General features: G+C 38.6%; 1 protein-coding gene across 3 annotated transcripts in view; it reads right to left on the bottom strand.

The window, feature by feature from the left end:
- The window catches only part of SP3 (Sp3 transcription factor), a 36,918-nt gene that overhangs the window by 8,704 nt on the left and 4,200 nt on the right, over positions 1-24,014 (bottom strand). The window contains exons 4-6 of one of the 3 annotated variants that reach the window (XM_040562038.1): positions 15,876-15,987; positions 14,625-15,791; positions 2,085-2,277 (exon numbers count right to left, since the gene is read on the bottom strand). In XM_040562038.1, the coding sequence (XP_040417972.1) occupies positions 2,085-2,277; positions 14,625-15,791; positions 15,876-15,987 (1,472 nt within the window). Of the gene's footprint in view, positions 1-2,084; positions 2,278-14,624; positions 15,988-24,014 lie in introns of all 3 variants that reach the window. The other 2 variants (XM_040562039.1, XM_040562036.1) reach the window with 2 other exon arrangements.

Below are 24,014 nucleotides of genomic sequence, written 5' to 3'. Positions count from 1 at the left end.
ACCAAATTAGAATTTGGTTTCTATTTTTTAGAAACAAAATCACAATGCATATGCGCAATTAATGTCACAAAGGATATCTTAACTTTGGCACTTGCCAACTTCCAATTTTTCAGTTTTGCAACCTTAAAATTTAAAAAATTCTGATTGCTATCTGAAGAAATTTATGGAAGCAGATGTCCTATTGACTGAAACTCAAAGTCATCAGCAGAGCTGAAAGACAAAATAAAACTCTGCATTACAGCACTAGACATAAATGAGCAAATGGAACAGCTACAGAACATTATCCATGTGTATCAGAGTGAGAAGGAAAACATTCCTCTGGTGGGTTTATTGCTTTTTGCTAGACTCTGAAGGAATTTTACATTCTGGTGGAAACATTGCTCTAGCAACTGTAGGCACTTTCACTCTTTTTCAGTTTCACTACCATTCCTACCATTGTCTCCTTCGCTAGCCTGTTTCTATTCCAGTCCTAATTCTCACGTCCTGACTTCCTGTCCTACTTTTCTCCTTACTTTGTATGTTTGATGTATCCCAGTCCTTCCCTTAACTGTGGAGTTCAGATTCACCCCCATCTCACCTCTGCCCTATCTCTGACCACAACTCCTTCCCCAATTCCAATCAGAGTTTCAGACAATGTACACCCTTCTCCACACTTTCTCAAAACCATCTCTCAATAAGACTCTCTCTCTTGGGCTTCAACCTTACAATTTGGTGTTATAGCAACTTCACTTCGGAGTAAGAGTCAAGTTTAGAGTAAAAATGTCTTTAAGTTAAAGCCACTGCAGGCTGGAGTAGAGCACAAAGAAGAGAAACTTTATAAGAGTATAGTCATTGCCTGTAACATTATCAGAGTTTTCTCCTAGACCGAAGCAAATCTCAATCCAGGCTGTCCTTTGGGCAAATCTTTATGGCAAAGCCAAGGCTCACCAAGCCAGGTTTTCAGTGGACTACATGTAGGAATTTAAGAAAAAGCTGACTTACAAAGATGCTATATGACTATAACAGATATTATCAATAGCTTCATTTGTGATGAAAACATACGAAAGTGTTTTTGTCTTAAAAAAAAAAAAAAAAAAAACTTTTATTTGGCTAGGCGGACTAAAATATTATCTCCTTGTGCTTGCAAAGAAGGCATCTGGAACTTGGAGCAAAAAAAGCTCAAAAGACTAGACAATACATGTATTTAGCCAGTACTTGTTTACAACTCTTAAAGCCGTGGAACACTGACAGGTTCTTGAAACAGAACTCAGTAATTTACATTATAGTTCCCACAAAAATAAGACTTCCACTTTAGAGAATGAAGTATTATCAAAATGGGCAAATTTCAGTGTACTAGAAAAAAGTCTTTGCATAGTTGTATCAACACAAAGTTAGGCTGCCTTTTACAAGTGAAAATATTTAGTCTATTATCCCCATTACCCCTCTTATATCCTTTCAAATATCACAATTATAGAAGTGTTTTAGAATAGAATAAAATCTTCGTATGCAGCCCTGAAGTTCTATATGAATAGAAACTTAATATCTTTGCGTTTGCCATATCTATACTAAATTTGACTAAAACAATCAGCCAATTAAAAATTTTATATTTAGGGTTATTATACAAACCTTGTTTTTCTTAGGAACCTAGCAAAAAAGAAAACCAGGATAACTGTATTTTTATAACACTCCAAAGCAATCAAACAGAAAAAAAATGCTCAATCAGTGAGGAAATGCAGGAACACAGCATTTAATCAAGTCCTTGACATATGATAGGAAGCCAATCACAGATGCACATATTCCAAAATATTTCATTTTCATATTATTTAGAGCAATGTTCTACTCCCCTCACTTGTACTAGGTGGCATCTAACTCCAGATTTTTCCAATTAATCTTAATGGAGTAACTCAGAGAGGATGGAATAATTTCCCCTTCCATCTGCAAGCCCAGAAATAAAGGTGGCTGTCCTTTAGCGCATAAGCTCTTTTGCATAAGCCCATAGTTTTCTCTTTTTATAGCCAACTGTTATTAACTAAGGCTCCTTTTTTTCCTCAGTCATTATGTGTTTTCATTATTACATGCATTATATGACACTGAAAGTTACATACCTTCCACCACCTTCTTTGCAGTTGGGACATGTACAAGCAACTCGTCGCAGTCTTTTTCCTTCTTGATGTGGTTGGTCCCCTTCCTCATCTACCACCTGTACTCTCAAATGTGTTAGATCATTGGTATTCAGTGTAGAATCACCACTGAGCTGCCACTCTTCTGGATCAGGTTCCTCTTCTTTAATCCTAATATCTGAGGAAAAGAACAAACAGAGATCCATAAGTAGCCCATTAAATACAGAGAAGGAAACCATTATGATCAAATCTTTTTTTCTGTTGAGAGCACTATGTCTGTCAAAAGTCAACATACTTTAGTGCATACTGACATTGCTTCTGTGCCCTTATAACCCCTATGGTATTTAAAAAGTTTATCTTACTATACAATTCAAAGTTGAAGACATGCTGTAACAAAGTATTAAACTTCAAGTTTGAACCATTCTTGGTAGTGAATGCTGTCACCTGCAAGATTTTGGCTGCTTGAAAGATAGGAAAAAATGAGGAACAAGAGGTTGGAAAAAAAAAACGTAAACGCATGTTTCAAATGATCCTGAGTATCCATTTATATTCCCAGAGGGTTTCTCAATTAATGTGACACATAGTAGAAACATCCTTTCTAGATGATCTTCAGGATTTTTTCAGTATGCACAGTAACAAATGAAATAATAAAATAAATAAAAGGTTTCAACCTAAGAAAGACTAAGAAATCCAATAAAAAAAAAAAAACAACTCCTTTGTTCCCTCTTCCCCTTCTCATCTCAAATTTATGTCTTTTTTTTTTCCCTTAAACTATTTATAGAGAAGAAAAAATTCAGGGAAGAATGTTCAGTATTAGAAAGAAGTAAACAAAACCCAAACTACTTTAAGGTTATTTTGAGCTGGCAGTCAAAATAGGTCTTTGCAGTTTCATGAAAGCAGAAAAAACGTCTCAAGTCTCAACTCACAGGACACACGTTCACAAGTATGTGTACTCTACCTCCCCTTCCAAAGAAGCATCTAAATGCCCCTTAAATAGTACACGTTTTAGGAAAAAAATTGAATCTTCTACCACTCTTTCATCTCACCTAAAGCACAGGTAGAAAAGCAAAGTCCAAACCCGAAACCTATTAGGCAAAACGTAGTGTCCCTATTGAACATTCAATGCTAAGCATTTGTTGGAAGTACTACATCCAACTAAAAGGTAGAGGACTACCCTCATGTAAAAGCTCTATTTTCTACCATCACTGTCGTCATAAGCTGAACATAAACATCACGCAGCTTTTAAAACAGTAACATGGAAATAAGCAGTTAGACCAAACTCAAAGAATAAGTGCTGCATATTACACACAATACCACCAGCAGGTAATGAGCATCTATCAACTGTTGCTTTGAGTGCTCTTTCTGGGCAGCCACACAAAGCTACACAGCATTCATTTGGTTTAATCCAAGAACCAACTACAGTATCACAGTACACTGTGAGACAATTATTTCAAATTTACATTTTAACAAGAACATTTTTTCCCTCCAGACACTACTGGATTCCCCATGAGCTGAAAGTCTCTAAATCAGTATTTATAAAAAAGTTTCTGTATGGCATTTTAGAAAGCTCCCTCTTAGATTCAGCACTCTAGTTTGGATTTTTTTCAGTGAAAATGATTAGCCACTAGCCCAAACTAGTGAACAAGCCATCAAAAGTTTTTTTTTTTTTTTTTCTTCCTTTCTTTCCTTGAAGCTTCAAACTGAAAACTGTCTCCTCCTGGATGCATTTAGCAACTGATTTCTCTGCATAATTGACTCTCTTAACATGTAGGTTTTCATCCTCAACACAACCTCTGCTCAAACACTAAAACCTTAAGTGAGCACTATGGCAATTCTAAATTCTTTTGGGGGGTCAGTGCATCATCTACCACCTCTATAATGAAGACAAAGCTAAACAAATTGCATAGCAAAACATATGAAAAACTGTACTGGCCCAGATCATAATTGGCAACTGCTCACAGTGAAGATCAAGAAATAAATTAATGGTAAAACCTGTAAAGAGTAATAATTACCTGGTCTACCTTCCAAATGATGTCCAGCATGCGTTTAGAGACAAAGAATGCAGCTAAACTAAAAATTTCTTGGTGCTAATAAGGTGTCAGTGCACTCTTTCCAAACACCATAGTTTCCCTTCCTTTTGGCTGCATCTGTATAACCACTTGTGGGATTGTCCTGTAAACTACATTGCTGACGTGACTTGAGAGTTATTTCAACTTGAGGAAATCACTCCTTTTGGGATAGCATTACAGGTCAGAACCAAGGAAGTCTAGATTATTAACCGTTTTAGCTGCAAAAGTCAATGCTAGAAACTAGATTGGAAAAAAAAAAAAAGCCAGTCTGAGCTATGGGAATCCAAAAGCTAGCACGCTTACTTTTGCTGATTCTATGCATATGGTAACATCAGCAGAAGTACGGCAGTAAGCTTTTGCACTGTCCTAAGTCGCCTGCACACTAACTGAGATTTACTGCTACAGTAAGAAGCTCAAAATTTCAGGCAGCAACGTGTCTTTCACATGAAAGGTACAAATTTTGCTAGTAAATGAACAGAAAAAAAAAAAAACTGCCTATATGTACCTCAGAAACATCATATTTTTTCAGGCCTCCAACTATCAGAAGAAAAAGAAAGATATACTATTAAGCATATCAATATATTCACTTACAGCATCTTTAGAAAAAGGCAAAAGCCTCATTGACTCTTATGCAACTGGGCACTCAATAGGAATTCACACACAGCAAAGTGGTAAGGTTGCCAGCACAGACCAATCAGCCTTGTATGGATGTGCCACAAAAAAATCACAAAAAAATCTCCAAGCGGTTCTTTAGGGCTGGCTGTGGTAGACACCACGGTTAAAATTCTTTGACTGATCAAGTGTGCCACAAGGTTTTCATCTAAAACGAGATGAAGTAATGCTAATAAAATAAAACATTGTTTTAAGAAGGCAATTTCATTATCATCTTACTAACATTAGATACAAAAGTCAGTAAGTGAATCCAGCTAACACTACATACACATACTTATAAAGAGATACCAACATGGCCCAGTAAAGTAGAAAGGATCACATCAGGGATGGAACTGTGCTACCAAATCCAACACTACTACTGAAGTCAAACATTCCACGTAACACAATTTCCATTTCCACATACCCACATTATATGGGCAAATCATATCTGCAATAACCAGTCACAAAGAAGACAATTGCCTGTGCATTCTCCTTGTAGCTCCGGGCCTCACTTGTAACAACTTTTCTAGTTTTTTGGGTATCTGAACATGCGCACCAATATTCTAGATAAAAAGATGATCAAAACACTAGATGCTCCAAACCTAGTGCACAGTTGGTATGGTCAAGCTCGGAATAAACTTTGAACATCCCAAAGCCTGTCAGTTCTTCTCCATTATATATGCAACGTGGAACTGCTCTGCTCCTGAGGTGTGTGTCTGGACAGTGGACAACTGCAGACAGAGCTGGTCAAGAACTGAGGAGGTACACAGACTTCACAATCGCTTCATAACCCACTTTGTTTCCATCAGTATCAATCTATTCCCAATTCCCATTTCAAGGTGTAGTCTAGGTGAGAGTGGATCTCATCAAATCCCATAGTGAATCAGACAGCCTTAATAAGATCCTTAGAAGCAATGAGGCTGCTGTTCTCTGAGCAGATTCTACATTATTGCAAGAGATAAGGGTAAATCCCATCACTATTTTGGGGAGGAGAAGGGGGTATAATTTAGACATTGGAACGAAATGAAGGGGTAGAAGGGAGAAAGCATGGAGAAGAGCAAAAGTTAAGAGTCTTCTCAAATGAAATGCAACTGCAGATTATGCAAATTCATATAGATAGCAACGACACCGTATTTCTCCCTTGGTGTTCCTCTGGATGTGTTCCATTCTAATTCAGTCTTAACTGACAGAATACTAGGTTTCACACATGCTCTGCAAAAAATTGGGACTAAAACCCTTTTTTTTTTTTTTTTTAAACGTAACCCCTAATGTCATGACAAGCACTGATAAATTTGAGGCAACTTTCATTTTCTACCAATTAAACACGGGCAAAATGAAGGTCACATTTGCTTTATTACTATTTTATTTCCGTGCTTCCAAGTTTCTTTATGTCCTTACTTCTTCATTACGTGTTCAAGACCTAGTCCTAAGTATGAAAGGGAAATTCAAAGATACTATTTCAAATGAATTCTTCTTGGTATCTAATGAGCTAGATCTGGTTTAGCATTTGCTTTCCTCTAAAGGATGCAAACTGGGGTCCTGGTGCATAATTGTTCCAAAGCGACTATTCCATAATCACAGAAAAACTAGAGCTGGCTTCAACATAGAACAAGTTTAAGTGTATTTGGTGAATAAAAGTAATAACTAGAAGATTCATCTTCAGTGCTTCAGAGAAGATTAACTGATAGGATGAAACTATGCAGGTAAAAATGCAGCTGAACTATTCTTGAATATATTTCAGCTACAATCTAGTGTGGAAAGAATTACCGCTGCCCACCGATACAGCCAGGTCACTTACTCACTTAATCAGGTGTCGGATGAATGCAGCAGTTAAACTGAATCAAAACAAAGAAGAAAAACTTCACATTCTATTTTGGTCTGTTTCAAGTGGAACTTCAATGCTATTTTTTTTCCATCTCTGAGAAAAGTTATTGGTTTACCCAACAGTTATAAAAACAGATATAAAAGAAGATGGCATGAAGATGCAGTGCAAAACCTCTTCATTTGCATACTTCACTACCACCACCATAATTTTTGGATCTAACTGCCTCTGCAGACTGTCACATCAAAGTACTCTTGGAATTACCTGTAACTGACTCCAAACCGTGGGCTTCCAGTTTAGCTTCTTTTCCTAGATGCTGAAAACCACCCTGCCATTTAACTCAACTAAGATTTACAAGTTCCTGATCTGAGAAGCAGGAATATGGTTGTTCAACTGAAAACAGATTTGTATCAGCATTGCATACACCTTCACACCAATTTCCTCACAGCATCGCAAATTGTCTGTCTACAGTTTCAATGTCTTGTAATCAGTCATGCCTATTCATTTATTTTTCCAAATAGATACTTCCTTTCCCACCCCTCTTCTCAAGAAAAGAAAACAGATGTGAATTCCCATCTCCTTTCCATCTTCTTGCTCATTTGGCTTTCACACCCACCATTCATTCCCTCAGTGTCTTGACTTATCCTGCTTTTATCTGTGAATGTGAGGAAGCTTTAATAAAGATTTCTTAGATACTGCCTTTGTTCATTCCCATCCAAACTAACCTTCTTCTAGCCTAATTCCTATCTAAATTAAAGCCTACCTAATTGGACAGCTGTCCAAGTCATTCAGACAGGAAATTCAACTAGGTGAATTATTTCTATTTTGATTTGCCCCTCAAAACTTATGTTTGAATTTAAGTATTCTTGCTATGTCATAAATTAGAAGGGGAATAGAAAACACACTGCGGAATGTCATCTTGCAATACTAGCTCAGCTCAGCTCAGAGAAAAGACTGTCATCTAGTTTCAAGAGAGCAAAAATCACACTTTAAGCTTCTAAGGAAAACAGCTTGTGTACAAATTGTATACAAGTCTAAGAGCAGGACCTCACAGTACTGAATATTGAAGCAGCACCAGCAAAATGATTAAAAACAGAGCTATAGATCTCTTGCAAGAAATGCCACATACTGTATTTCCAAGTGATCCCATGCATTATTCTACACCAATTCTTTAAAAATTTCAATCATGAAAATACTTATACCAGTGCTATCGCAGCACAAATTATGCATCAAACAACACTTACTTACCCTACAGCAATTTCAGTTCTTCAAAGAAGATACACTGTCTACAGATTCTCAAGATTTCGGGTTCTTTTGAAGGGTAATATCTGCTATAGCATGCCCCTATTTTTTTCCCCTATTTCCCATTGTTAAAAATTTAAGAGGGGATTGCTACAAAGGGGGAAGAAGAGTTCACCATACTCAGTACAGAAGCCAGGAACTGCACAAATAGGTAAGGAAAGCAGTAGGACACAGAATTCTGGGTCAAATATTCCTACATAAGAGTACTAGAATGCTACTAGGATTAAATGACCAAACTGTCATCAGCAATTCAGAAAGGCAGAACTGTACAGTAAGAATTTCTGTTATGTATTTGGCTTTAAAGCCAAATAATAGTTCTATCACTAGATGAGAATGAAATGCTTTCCACTGACAATAAATCAGGAAAATGTAAAAAAAAAAAAAAAAAAGCTACTAAAATAAATATTCAGTAACAGATCAAACGATCCTAATCAACAGATTAGGATGATTTTCATTCAGTGGTTTTAAAAGAAGGCTGAAGAGCTTTCTGCAGTTTTAATACTGTAAGCCTTGGACCATGTGAATGCTCCACCAGGCTTAGAAAAAAGCTAGCACTGTGGTAATATTGAAAAAGAATAAACAAAGACTCAGGAAGTAGGGAAAGAATTAATGCCACTCAAGATGGGATTATGGGAACTATGAGATCAAAAAGTAAGTTGTTTTTTGGTGTTCGTTTGTTTAAAATCTATGGTGACACCATTCTTGACATAAATACTTGAGACTTCTGCACAGCAAGTGCCTTATTAGGATACAGTAAACGTTTTGAATAAGAAAAATTAGGTACAAAATGTACATGGAACACGTGGGTTAAAAATGGCAATGACATTTAAATGCAGATTGAAAACTCTCTCTTCTGTATGACCAAAAAATGAAGAGGACATGCCACTCATGATACAAATTTCTTCCTCCTTTCACCCTTAACAGCCTCTTGAGACAATGCATCTCATCCAAGCAGTATTCCCCTGTGTACAGCCCATCCACAACCTATCGCCTGAACACAGATGCATCAAGAACCTTATCTTCAAGCGGGCAATCACGACTAGGAACTTGGTGAGCACTCCTGGCATTATGAAAAGACTGGCAGTGTCCTTGCTAGAAATTTCAGATGCACTAACGAGTTAGCTTGAGAGATCAGAACCAAAGTATGCAATCCTGTGAAGAAGGTCAAAAGGCAACAAAACCATACAGAACCAGAAGCACGGGACTTACAGTCGTGAGATTGCACAAAAACAGAAAATGGGTTGCCAGCCTTCTTTTTAAGTTAAAACATTACTGAAAATAAAATCCCTTGCCTCTAACTTCACAGACACGTCCCATGCATCCATCCCTACGGGTATAAGGGAGTTTTCCTCTTGCTTCATGTAAGAAGGATCTTTGAAAAACAAGCAAGGAACGAGTACCTGAATCGGATAACTATTATTTTATGAACATCCTGAGGATGGCTGAGCCTAAAGTAACTCAGACTGACCTCCTTAAATTTGCATCACCAGACACTCAACGTACATGACAAAATATTCACTTAAGGGCAATATATATGCACCTCACCACCGTGGGCTGTACGAAAGTGCATTAGGCTGTGAGCTGTTTTGGGATACAGAGAGCAGAGAAGCACATCAACCACAGACATGGAGGATGCACGTTAAGATTCAATCTTTTCCAGAATTCAAAGAAAAAATGCAATTCTATACCACAGCAGTAGATACTGCATTAAAAAAGACTAATTAAAGTTATACAAACTTTCTTACACTTGAAGTGAGTTAATTTGCTATATGCTGTTATAAGCAAGATTGTGAAACGAGTATGATCATCTAATTCTTCCACAATTTATTAATTTCCTTTGAAAATGATGAGAAAATAGGGAATGTAATTCTTGCATGCTGAAAGCAAACTGTTTACATAAGATTGCTACACAAATAGCTCTAATTCGTGCACTAACTTAAATCTGTCAGTTTCCAATTCAAGTTTTTCGTATCAAAAATAGAACAGTGGAAGTACCATTTTAAACTACATTGATTTTACAACATGTAAGCTAAACGCCTCAAATTTAAATGGGATAACCCAAAACAGATGTCAGATGAAAATATTTATTTAACATCATAGCTTCAGCTTACTTGATTTCATAAAACTTTTCTTTTTTAATTATCAGATTTAATTTCATATGAACACCATGCCCTTCTTGCAAAAGGTTGGAAGAAAGGATGCCTTAGAAGGAAAAACTGCAAAACCGAAAGTAAAATTAATAAAATTTTGAACTGGAACTTGAAAAGAAAAAAGCCAAGAAAAAGTCTTGAAAAGAAAAAAGTTGTGTAACACTAAAAACTAGCGAAAACCTTTTATAAAGTTCTAGATGCCAGAAGAAAGCTATGCTTTAAGTAGCATTCTGCAGTACTTCACCAGAAGCATTAGAACACTGAAACAACCACTCCAGCAAATAAAACGTAAATATTCCATTTTTAATTATCTTGGGTGGGGGGGAAGGGGGTTAGACTGTTTTACCTAATGGATGTCAGACATCAGCCTCACAAGACATCAGCAGATGAGCAAGAAATCATTACTTAGGCAACTATTTACCTAGAAAATTGCCATTTTTTTGGCCAAATTTAGCATAGCTCAATTATTTCAGCACGATAGTGACTTCAGGTTCTGTCAGGAATGGAATGAAGTCCCCACCACAAATAGCCAACCACTCCCACTCTCTATCAACTGGTGTAAGCTGATCAACAGGCACGACTGTAAGCTTCAGTGGCAGCAGGCAGATGAGTCCCTAAATAGCTGTACATACTCCTGCAATGGAGGAGCTGGGAAGAAAGATGCAGAAATTAAGACCTCAGTTTTGCTGCAGCACTTGAAGTCAACTCTTGAAAGGGACCCCTTTGACTTTATTTCAACTATAGACCAAATGGAAAACTGTGGGGTTTTATTTTTAAATAAATTAATCTTCCAGCTGAGTGTGCCTGGGTTGATAAGCAGCAAAGTCCCTTCTCAAGCCAATGCTACTTCTTCTCAGGTCACTCGCTAGTTTCTTCAGATGCTACTGGAAAAGTCAAAAGGATTATTAAAAAACATTCATTCCAGCTTTACAAAAAGTGAAGTAACCTAGATCAGACCTGGTAAAGTTATCTTTTTTCAGGTAATAACCAGTCCAAATGCATGATTCAGTATATTAATAACTTAACTTAGACACTATTACTATATGTTGCCGTACTCCAAAAGGAAAGTTACTCCATATTAAACTTTTTAAGAAGAAACCAACGAAGAAACAAATACCTTCTTTGAACAGGTACGTTGCTAAAGAGTAATGTGAACAGTGTGCCTAATGCCTCTTTTTGTTACAGAAAATGCAGTATTTTATTACCAAGTGCCTATAAAAGGAGTAGACTACTGAAGAGTTTTCTCAGGCTTAGCTTCCTCTCAAGACCAAAGGACTGATGCTAGAACACCTGTGAAAAGTTGTTCTCTCTTTGCCACTGGTAACACACTGATAGCATTTGATACCACCTATTTGTTCTGAAAAGCAATGCTAAAGAAGGTTTCAGATATGACAAACCAACACCCTTCCCTGCTCTACCTCATGACAACACTAAGCACAAAAAGATGGAATATGCGCTCTGATAAACAGCCAAAGATAAAACAAACTCATCTAAGACTTTTCCAAAACAAATTTAGTGCAATGAAAGTCTCCACATATGTACACCCTGTAAAACCACCATTTTGGCAGAAGCATAATTACTGGACGTTTTTCAAAGAAAATTGTACATTTACAGGACAGAACTATTAGCTTTGTATGAGATATGTGATGACTTTCCATTAAGTAAAATGTAGGATGTAGGTAAAGACATTTTTTCTTCTCACACGCTCATGAGAATAGTGAGGATGTTCTCCACTGATTACCTGGAAAGCAACACCTCTTGCACTACAGACTGTAGCTGCCAAAAGCTAAAACCAAACCTTCGGTTTTCCCAGCTACACAGCTAACAGAGCAACCTGTATTATTTGAATTTCAAATAATTACCAACCACCTCTGATCCAAAACTAGGAAAGTGTTTTATTTTAGCCTCAAAGTAGAAAAGTTTTGCTAAATGAAAACACAAAATACAGCCTAGCAGTATCTGTTATGGAAGTTTTTGTTTGTTTGTTTGCATTTTAATGTGCACTTCACTGAGGTGAGGGAGAACATACAGGGAACACCTTATCTTGCTTCAAAGCTCATTGGTAGCTTGTAGAAAAGAGGAATAAAGTAACCTCTCACCCTTTAGCTTTAACTTCTCATTCTGCTGTCCCTTCCACACACCTTCCTCTTTCAACTTAAAATTAAACTTTTTCCTCATTTGCAGGTCAGAAGAGCAATATACTCTCCACTGAAAAAAAAATGAACATTTCACTATCTGTTTCTACTTGTGCATTTATTCTTCAAAACGAAGAAAGGGTGCCATACCATACCGTGGGGTGTTATAAAAAAAAGATGAAAATCACTCAACAAGATTGTCTTAGACAACCTCGATACAGACAAAATGAGAGATTCATATGGAAAAGGTAGCGAAGGTCAGTCAAGATAATTCCGTTTGAACGCTAGATTGATCGTTACTTTGGAAAAGTCAGTTTCCTGTAATATAAAGGAGGGACCAATTAAATTCTCCCCAAATTTAGGGGATGGCAGTTTTAATGCCTTCCAGTCCATATATCACTCCTAGACAAGTAGGAAAAATGTCACTGTAAATCTCTGCCCTGTCTTTAATATAACCAGGTGTTTATAGCTAGTCACTTCAGGCAATAGTTTCTGCTCTTCCTTGGCTGAATCCGCCTGTTTATTCACATTTCATATATCCCATTTATTCACTTCGACTCACGTGTGAATTCCTTACAGAAGAACAGTTCAGGAATGCTTGATGGAATTCCCTTGCAGTTGATTATGAGCTGGCATTAAAACACTCTCAAAGAGTGTCAATGGACAAACTAACATATACACAGCTGGCTCAACTTCTTTTTCACATGCCTTTTGTTCTGGTTCTTCCCTGCTTTTCTTTATCTTTACTCTCAAATTTATGCTATGTTAATCCGTAAGCAATAACCATCATCTACATGTTTCTACCCATATAAACCTCAGAAATAAAGAAGTTCTCATCTTTCTTGTACTTCAAGTTAGCCATGGAGCTCTTTTTCCAAGGGTTGGAAAGACACCACCAGACAAATCACAGGCTTTTTGTTATTGATGTCTAGACCCACTGCCCTCATACGTAACAAGGTGTGACAGAGACAAACCAAGACTTTCTGTTTTCACTGGAAATAGAAAATTTAAGAACAAAGATTACCCAGCAGAGCAAATGCTGTTGGCAGCACACTCATTTATTTGCTGTTGTTGCTGACGAGCCAATGAGAAACAGGTTTATCTAGGTCTGGGTAACTTCCCCTTAGTAAATCTATAATATAGAAGTAATTTCCAAAACAAAAAGAACTAGAAAAACATCCCACTTATTATTTTAAATTCAAATTTTAGATCACAAAGGAAAAGTAAGCTTATGACATACAATATATCAACAGCAGCAACTATGCAAGTATTATAATCAGTAGGCCTTAACTCAGCAGCTCCTCTAGGCATTTTTACTTAATATTGCTTTCTGCTCACGTGTTCAAATAGGCATACAATACAAAACATTTATGCTTTACATTATACATGTATGCTTCAGTATCTTAATGAAGCGGAGCCTTGGATCACGTGATTATAGTAAAATAGCAATTCCCAAGCTACTTTGTGCAGCACTTCCCTCCAAAATTATCTCTACTACCCACTCTGCCCCTCATAACTAGCCTGAGCACAACGCCAAAATGATTAGATTAAATGGCTTCTGGTACAACAAAACACCTTGAGGCTCTCTTATTCTTGAACCTCTCCTATTCTTTTTTTTTTTAAGTAGCTAAGCCCTGAAATTGGGAATGTACTGTATTAAATTTACCAAAAATAAACATGCGTTTGTATTTTCCTCACATTAAGAAATTCCTATTTTAAGAAAATCACATTTCTTATCTGCTTACAAAGATAAAACATGCTGTGATGCTCATCATTCAAAACTGTACATTCTGAAACGTAATGCAAATACGTACTACTGGAAACTCATATGTGTTGTTAAGTACAGCCTCCATTTTGATATTCAGATGCTTGTTTCACTTCTGCTTACATGGGTGTTGTACATCCTAGTAACACTGACATTATATCAACAGGAAATTAATTTAAAAAAACCATCGGGTCAATAACAGCACCTCAGAGGATCCACAGATTTTCAAGAAAGATAATGGTAAACATATATTTGGATTTTCCATGAAAAAATCATCTATTCGTTACGGGTAACGCTAATGACACTGCTTTATTGGAAGCGTAGTTGCTTGTCAGGTTTCTGTAAGACTTGTAAGTACTGACAAACATTGTATTAGAAGTGCAATCAACTAATATGACCAGCTGAGAGTTACAGGAGTTTACAGTAACACAAGCGGGGTAGGACCATGTTCTACCATTACAGTTGTTTCTTATACAATAGTACTTTCAAGTAAAATCTGTCATTACTTTAACCCGCTGTATTTTGAAGGCTTCTGCAGCAAAAACAATAATGTTATGATTATCATTATTCAAACCAAGTGCATACAATAATAATAAAAAACAATTTTATGCAAAAAGAGTAAAGTAAATACCTGCAGGACTGCCAGCATTTTCTCCTTGATGCAGCTGAATACCAGCAGAATCTATAGAGTTTACTGTAACTGTCTGTAGATTTGGCAATTGAGCAGTGCTTAGACTAACTGGAGTTGACGTCAATGCCCCACCTGCTGCAACTTGACCAAGAGTGAGAGTCTGCACAGGGGTTAGAGTTATTTGTTGACCAGGTGCATTCTGAATTTGCAAGTTCTGCAAATTCTGAACTCCTTGCACTTGAAATGTCTGCCAGGTTATCTGCCCAGAAGGGGTCACTGTTTGTGCCTGAATTAAAAAAGTTCCGGGGTTCAGCTGCAGTTGAAGGTTCTGAAGAGCCTGTTGAGATATGCTTTGACTTGCTTGCACACCGTGGATTGTCTGTTGCGCAATACCTTGTACAATCTGGGCTTGACTGGTTGGCTGCTGAGACTCTTGAAGCTGTATGTGTTGTACAATTGGCTGTGCTGTGGAGACCTGAATATTCTGAGCCTGTGTATCATCAGAGACTGATGTCTGAATGTAATTTCCCTGAAGATCAGAACTGTGAACCTGACCACTGGTTGTGGTCAAGTTGTTTGCATTTTGTTCCAATATACTTGAACTGTCTATGGTAACGGGCAATTGTGATGAAGATGATGTTGGCACAAACAAGTCGTTATCAGTGGCAGTTTCTGTAATTTCGGGAGAAACTTGCTCACCAGTCCTTTCAGAAGTATCTGAACTATCCATGGCCTGTCCAGTATTTATCAAGTGCCCATCTGCATTAATGCCTGCTGTCATGGTTTGAGAACCACTGCCGAGTCCCAGAGAATCTAGATCAACACTATTGATGGGTACAAAAGTAATATTTCCTGGCAGTCCAAGAGGGACGTTAGCAACTACTTGTGCTTGGCCAGGAAAAGACGAACCACCAATTGCAACTCCCTGAACCTGGACTTGACCAGACTGTGATAAGATATTCTGAATATTAGTTGAAGGTGTTCCAGAGGCAATGATGGTTTGATTAGAGCCAGGAATGATCTGAATTTGACCGGTTTCTTGATTTATACTGCTATTATCAGAAGAGGCTGCAAAGCCAAGTTGAACTTGCTGACCATCCGCTGTCTGGATCTGGGGTATTACTTGGTATTGTACGTTAGACACTGTACCATTCGACGAATCTGATCCTGGTGCAACAGAAAAGATTTGTTGATTTTGCAAACTCTGAATAGGAAGGACATACTGCCCACTTGAAGTTACTGTGGCAGCACCTGGAATCTGTACTATATTACCAGCTTCATCCTTTATAGTGGCAGGAGCTGCAGACAAGACCTCCCATCTATTTGGGGTTCCTGCTAATTGCACAGAAGCCAAATCCCCTGTCTGAATAAAAAGAAGAAAAGAAAAGAAAAAGATTAAAACAAGAGACATACAGATTACACGCTAGAACAGTCATGCAATTCAACACTAGAGATCAATACACTACTGAAAAACATGCAGTGCAGCCCATGTAAACAACAGCAACTGAATTAGAACTACAAAATACAGATTTTTGTTAGGTGAGCTAATGCTTAAGTCAGGGTAACCAACCTGTGGTTCGTGAGCTGCATGTGGCTCACAAGCAGATCAAATGCAGCTCCTGTGCCATGGCTACATCAGGTGACCAGCAGCAGAGTTATTCTGGTGGGATGCTGCTGGGTAATCCAAACCCCTGGCTGTGGGAAGAAGGGAGCTGGCACGGGCTGATGAAGTTGCCATCACCAGGTTACCCTGGGACTCAGCTACATGCCTTACCAAGCACCTACTGCACAGCAACGGAGGAACTCCTGTGAAGCCAGCATCGCCTCCATCTCCTAGAGTTCCACTGCCTTTTGACTCTGTGTTATATACGGTATATACGTGCATATGGTGACTCTCAGCAACACGGAGAGCATTCAGAGGTAACTTAGTCATTGGGTTGGAAAGACCAGATAGCCTCAGTTTGAGTTACGCATAATACAAAGTCCTAGTATTTATAAGCTTATATGAGTTACTGTTTCACTAGGCAAAAACACTTCTAGAACTAAGGATTTTTACACTGAGATCACGGTTGGATTAGTCATATGCATCTGTTTGGAAAAAAAAAAAACTATCTGCATTAAGTTGGAACAATAGAAAAGGTCAGTGTTTCAGAACAGACCCCCGGAAGATTAAACATTAAAGAACCTAAAGATTGATGTAGTATGCTCTTGTTTCTTATTCAGTAAAAGAAAGGTAAATTGTACTTACCTTTCTTTACCAAAGCAAGCTTTTTCAGAATAGAGTATTAAGAATTAGATTTAACATCCTGCAATGCTTAGATGTGTGTAGTCAACCAACTTGGTAATGTAAACAACCATCACTTTTAAAAAAAGATATACATAGGTTTCTCCTCGTCTGTTTTATGGCACTACAGTAAACCAATGGAATAGTTTAATATTTAGCAAGAAGTAAGTAACTTGCCTTACAATTCATTAAACTTTAATTGTGAAACAAGTTTTGTCTCTTTGGCAGAGTCCACAGTGCATAGAAAGAAAAGCTCTAGCTTGTCCTTCTGCACTGATCCCATGATCGCTCCTGTTAGACAAGTTACCGGAGCATATCGCAGCTTCCTTTAGAATAAAACCTGGATATGCAAAATATAGCACACAGCTTATTCTTCTCCAGCATGGCATTGAGATTTAGCCAGCATGAATGAATTCTGTGGCACACATCAGAGTGAATTTAGTCTACGACGTAGGCTGGGACTTCTCTAGTTTCACTTTCTTATCCTATTCTGAGCAGCAACACCAAAACGTTTACATATTAAAAAATACTCAAGCTTAAGAAGTATTTTTCTTCTATAATAGTTTTACTGCTCTTGGTAAGCTTCTTTTCCAATAAGGAAACCCACATCTTGATTCTACATTCCTTCCAAGAGCTGTACAAATAAAAACTGTCAATAAAGAAAAGAATGCAAGCCTTCCTTTTGCCCTGAAAGAGATACAAAATCCTTCAAGCAGTTTGTTAGTAAATAGACACAGCATCACCAGAACAAAACTAATTTTATGGCCTTAATGCTTCCAGGAGCAGAAAGAGAAAAAGGGGTCTTCGTAATCCATCCTACCTTTTTTTTTTTTCCTTATACTGATTAGCCCTTCACTTAAAGAACAGTTTTAAATCCTGTAGTCTTATAAGCTTGTAATTTACATGATTACAAAAATGTTTGTCAATATTCCAAACCACACCTTCCTATCTAGAGAAAGGCAAAAAAATCCATTTTCCTCTACTACCACATTAGCTTTATAATCTTGTGTTTAATATTACTTACACATAGGTACTCGTTGCTGAAATACTGTTAAGAAAGTTCCTAACTACTCAATCTGCTAGTATAGAAACATTTGTTAACTGAAAGTTTTATAAAGTATCAGAAGACCCATAAAAGTCATAGGTAAACAGCATTCAGAAAATACCAAAAGCAAAAATATGATCATTATATGTTCAATGCATGCTGTTATAAAATAAATGTGGAATACAACGTGCTGATAGTGACTGTTAGAACAAGAGAAAGAAAGATTAATGGAAAGCACTGCAAGTCTGATACTACTCCTTGCCGATTTAAGATTATGCAACATAAACATTTGATGTTTGGTTCTACAATTAGACTGACTTAATGAGCAACAGCAGGTATGTACGTAAGAGCATCCCCTATAGAAACTGTCCAAAGGGAACCTGTCTCCTTCACGGTACAGAGATGACCTACCGTGTTCTTCCACTCCTCCCTAAATGTACGTTGATTTCCACATCCCATTCAATGGCCTTTGGTCTTCTCACCTTGGGCACATCTCTCTCGTCACCTATTTGTGATACAGTGAAATCTTCCCCCAAATCCTGCTCCGTTAGGGTTTTAGCTCAGTACAGGCACTCTTAACAGATGCACTTGCCAGTTCACAGAAAAGTTTAGGAGGGTCATGCATGTGGATACAAAGCTATCGCTACGCATAATAGGTGAAACGCCAGTTGTTCACACGTTGCCCTTACAGCTGGCTATATCAAAGAATACCAGATGAATCATGAGGAGGGAGGGGCAAAAAGAGGGCGAGGTTTTCAAGAAGCTATCTGCCAGCTACCAAAATTACTAGTATTAAAGCACGAAAAAAACACTTGTATGATGGTAAAGAGTATTTGAGGATGATTTCTAACCTCAACTGGTCATCATCCTGTCATAACAAGCTCGACTGCTATACCCTTTCTCAAAGACTCTGGAGATAGTAGGACACTTATTGGACTCCTTTTCCTGCTAAAAGGAGTAGTCATCTTTCACTGCATCCTCAAGCAATTAGGAATTATTGTAGTAACTCAAATTTCTACCACTGATGCATAAGCAGCAACATCTACAGCCCACTCACTCACTCATCTTTACAGGGCAGTCCTAAATAAAACACTTTGTTTGCTGTGCCTCGGCCATCCGTGAAAAACACTTCAAGGGTATAGATAAAGCAACAGTTCTTCTCCTTATCGACTGATACGCAGGCAGCAGTTTTGTGGAAGCTGCTCCTTTAAGGGCGGGCTGGACGGTTGCAATCCCAACGCTGTGTGTCAAGAGGAAGGGACAAAGATCTGAGGAAAGCTCAGCACCAGCGCCGCTTAGCCAAGGAGGAGGGAACAGGAAGCAACTGGGAGCTCGCTGGAAGCAGCAGCAGGAAGCAAGAGAAAGAGACAGCAACAGAGCAAAGAGAGTAGCTGGAGCAGGGCACAGGAAGAATTAAAATCAAGTGATATGTCCACCTGAAGAAAGGTCAAGTACCACCGAAGAATGGGAGCAACAACTGCTATTCAGCCTGTCAGTTGGTTCAACAAGTCTTGTGTAAGTTTATGGCGGTAAAATAAAGAGATCTCTCAGAGCAAAAACTCTCATGCCTGAAGAATGAGGGGTCATGATAAACAGAAACGTAGTAATGGTCTTGTTTGCTTTTTAAGAGAATATCAAAGCAACACTAAGTTGAATGTGGAAGGAGACAAGAAACACACACACAAGGTAGATACCTTTATGAAGTGCTCTAAAGCACGTTGAGGGATGGGACTTGAGTTGGAATAAAAAAGTCCTTCAACCAAAGTAAAACCATCCCTGTGGTAACTGCTATGTGTTGTAGGAATCTGCATTTCTACAAGACAAGCATGATCAGCTGGACATAAGTCATTAACCATGAGTACTCTGCTCCTAAAGAACTTCAAAAGTTTCCCTGTACCAGTCTACGGTGGCTTGCCTTTTGCTGCACTTCTCAGAAAGTCAATTTTTCCCCCTTCAGTCCTGGAGTAAAAGCATCAGCAAACAAGCAAGCAGAGGTGGACAGATGAGTCAGGAGCTCCTAAACACTTAAAAATCACATACCTAATGAACAAGATTGGCCAGTGCCTCATCCAAATTGTTGTTTTATGAAAGACTTAGGGCACTAATGCAGGAGTTTAATACCATGTGTTTACCAAGCTACAATAAACTATCTGTGCATTCTTGGGTTATTACAAATATAAGATAAAATGCACCTGCTTCAACTCCCTCATTAAGGTATGAGCTAACACATTCTATCTCGTATTTGCCACAGGTTAAAAACATGCTTAACGCCAGTCACTGTGGTTCAGATGACACAAAGCTTGTTAAGGCAAATTAATTCTGATGCATGTTTCAGAAGCACTCAATTCAAAGAAATACATTTTTTCCAAATCAAAATTTTAGAAAATAAAAGAAGGTTTCAGAGAAGAAGTATTACCATGGGCTGCTTAAAATGTTATTTTAAAAAGTAATCCCAATCTGGCAAAACACATTTAACATTAATTGCATCTCATTTAAGGAGGGTCCACATCATTTTGCTCAGAATGGACAATTGGGCCCAAAACTCTAATACATTCTTTTTAATCACCAGAAGTCCAGAATCTGTCTATATTAATACAACGTCCTTGACATTAGTAAAAACTAGAAAGCTGCAGTAGGCATTTTTAACCAGACTGCATGTAACTTCATTTATTAATTATTAACCTCTATATATGTATTAGATGCTTTGTAACTGCATGCCAAACTAGAATTTTGAACAATTTAATGTAAACTTCTGCTCATTTTCCTCATGCCTTCACCTAGGTGCTGAAAGCTCTACCAGATCATCAAGATGGTTAAGAAAGAGGACCTGGGGCCAGTCAGCCTCAACTTGACCTCTGGGAAGGCAACGGTGCAAATTGGAAACCGCTTCCAAACACATCAAGAAGAAGGTGATCAGAAGCAGTCAGCCTGGACTTACAAAGGGGAAATGATGCTTAATTAACTAACCTGACAGACTTCTACAGCGAGATGACTGGCTTGGTAGATGAGGTTTTGAGTGGATATTCTTTACAGCTACTGTAGGTAGGCTATTGACACAGCTTCCTGCCCACCGTGACATCCTCACAGCCAAACTGATGAAGTACAGCCTAGATAACCGTGCAGTGGGGTGCACTGAAAACTTGCTGCATTGCTGGGCTCAAAGGGTTGCAAGCAGCAGCACAAAGTCCAGCTGGGGGCCAGTCACTGTACCCCAGTGGGTCAACACTGGGGCCAAGATTGTTTAACTTTTTCACCAGTTACCTAGGTGATCAGACAGAGTGCACCTTTGGCAAGTTGGCAGTTAATAGCAAACCAATAAGGTGGCTGACATATGTGATGGTTCTGCTGCCATTCAGTGGGACCTCAACAGGATGGAAAATTGGGCTGGCAGGAACCTAAAGAAGTTCAACAAACAGAAATGCGATGTCCTGCACCTGGGGAGGAATAACTTATACACGCACCAGGACAGGCTGTGGGCCAAATGGCTGAAAAGCAGCTTTGCAGGAAAAGACACAGGGATCCTGGTGGACACATTCATCATGAGGCAGCAACGTACCTTTGCAGCAAAGAAGGCCGAGAGCACCTTCATTAGGAAGCGCATGGCCAGCAAGTTGTGGGAGGTAATCTGTCAACGCTGGTGAGGTCACATCTGGAGTGCTGTGTCCAGTTCTTTACTCCCCAGTGCAAGCAAGGAATGGACATACTGGTACAAGTCCAGCAAAGGGGCAACAAGGATGATTTAGAGACTGGAGTATCTGATGTACGAAGAGACTCATGTACAAAGACCGGATGAGAGAGCTGAGACTCTTTAGTGATTCAAAGAGAACACTTTGGGGGTGGGGAGGATGTCTTAGCAATGTTTATAAATATCTGATGGGAGGCTACAAAAAAGATGAGAGCCACGTTCTTCTCAGTGACACCCAGTGGCAGGACAAGAGGTGACAGGCAAAATTGGAATGCAAGGAAATCTTTGTAAATATGAGAGAAGACTTTTTCTTTTCCCCCCCCCCCCCCCCTTTTTTTTTTTTTTAGCATTAAGGGTAATTTAAACACTGTCAAAGGTTTCCCAGAGAGGTTGTAAAGTCTCCATCCTTGGAGATACTCAAAAACTACTGCACATAGTCCTGAGCAGCCTGCTCCCACTGACCTACTTTGAGCAAGGGGGTGGACCAGATGATCTCCAGAAGTCCTTTCTAGCTTCAACTGTTCTATGAAACATTTATGTGAAATCTCACTCTTCCTGAATTTGTCTAAGAGTCAGAACTTTTTTTCATTTTGTTTTTAAACATGGAAATGTTTGGTGTTTTTTTTTAATATACTTTCTCTAATACCATAGGGAAGAATAAAACCAAATTCGACAAACATCCTTAAAGCACTAGAAGAGGAACTCCTACGCTTGGTTCTGACCGAGGACTAGGAAGATGTAACTGGAAGAGGAAGATCAAAGAACATTTTAAAGGATGAGCTTCCAGGCAGCAATAAGGGGAAAAAATGGTTAGGGCCAAAATGGTTAGGCACTCTTTCTACCTGAAACTTCTCTGTTTGCAAGAGCATAAAACAGAGGCTGGACAATCCCAGGTAGATTTCCTATAGTGGATAAACACATTCCAGTGCATCTGTTCACCTCCAGAAACATAGCTTCAGGAAGCTGTATTATCATCCATAAAGGAGAAAACGGACATCAAGATAACTTGGAGCTTCCTCAAAACCATGATATAGGCCAGAGAACTGAGAGGTATGGATAACTGATGCATGGCGCTCATCTGTATTTTTGCCTACTGCAAAATACAGAATTTGAAAGACCCTCGTGTTTCTCTATCCTACCAGCGCTATCGCTATTTCCATCTAGAATGAGATTAAGCCAGCTGCTTCTCAAATGGTTAAAGTAGTGTTCCGAGGCATCAATAAACTGGACTTACACATTTTCATTAAATTCTGTGAATCACTGATACTCAATTCTAAAGCTGAAGATACGCCAAAGCAGTCTTGTAACACTCTAACCTTTATTTGTAAAATATGCAAACAAATGCTTTGTCTACAGCCCAGAAATGACACTCATCTTCCCCACATTGCTAATTATTAACCTCTACAAATGTTTTTAACATCTTGCTGGTAAGCAACAGTACCTATTAATCACTCCCCACCCTTTTTTCTTTTTAAAACTGAGGAATAAGTGCAGCCTGCAATGCACTGTTTGCAACTACCTACCGCAACTGGGGCAGTCAACTCCGACAGCTCCCATTTTTTGGCAGCTGTCAGAGTCAATGGCTTTCTCAGCCAGCCTGCCACTTTTCTTAATTCTTGGGCCTTCCAGCCCTCCCACCCCACGCTCCCATCAGTCTTGCACTCTATCCTCACCTATCCCAGCCATGCCCGGCACAACCGTAAGAATGACCCCTGGGAGCCTGGTAGTATCTTTTGTTTTGCATCGCAATGAAATTGGAGCACACACACACCTGGTTACCATCTCAGCTTTGTACATGACCAAGGCTTAGACTGAAATTTTAGAATGTTTCCTCTTTCGTTTTCTCCTCTATGCACGGCTCTGCCGTCTTCTACATTGCTTCTCCTTTTCCCCTAACGCTAAAATCTTTGCAGATGTTTGAACTGGAATGAAACTAGATTATTTATAACTAAATGAAAAAGAATCCTAAATATGAACGTTTAAGTAGAACTATTAGTCAATGATAAACAGGGAAAAAGCAATACCCAAATTAAAGCTTCTCAGACTTCAAATTCCCAAGGGAGAGAGAGGCAGCCATAGAGGTCAGGATACATGAGCTGTCACTCTGGGTCAGGCAGTAGGGCGTACCATCCCAGCAAGACTTTTGTACGCACCAGTAGTCAGCAGTATTCAAGGGGAAGTGTCTATGGCGAGCGTTTGAACAAAGCATGGATACAGCAGTATGCAATGGAGGAAAAGATTCTCAGGTAAGCAGGCCACAAACTCAAGGCCATCTACATTTAAATGAAAACCAAGCAGGCAGAACACAAAGCACCAGGGTCAGATGGTCGTAGGCAGGACAAATCACAGTGGAAAAGCCTAAGTTGAAAGACTGCA

The sequence above is a fragment of the Cygnus olor genome, chromosome 6 (assembly GCF_009769625.2).
Source record: "Cygnus olor isolate bCygOlo1 chromosome 6, bCygOlo1.pri.v2, whole genome shotgun sequence".
Taxonomy (NCBI): Eukaryota; Metazoa; Chordata; class Aves; order Anseriformes; family Anatidae; genus Cygnus; species Cygnus olor.
The sequence above is the reverse complement of the archived record's forward strand: the minus strand, read 5'-3'. Positions and strand labels throughout refer to the sequence as shown.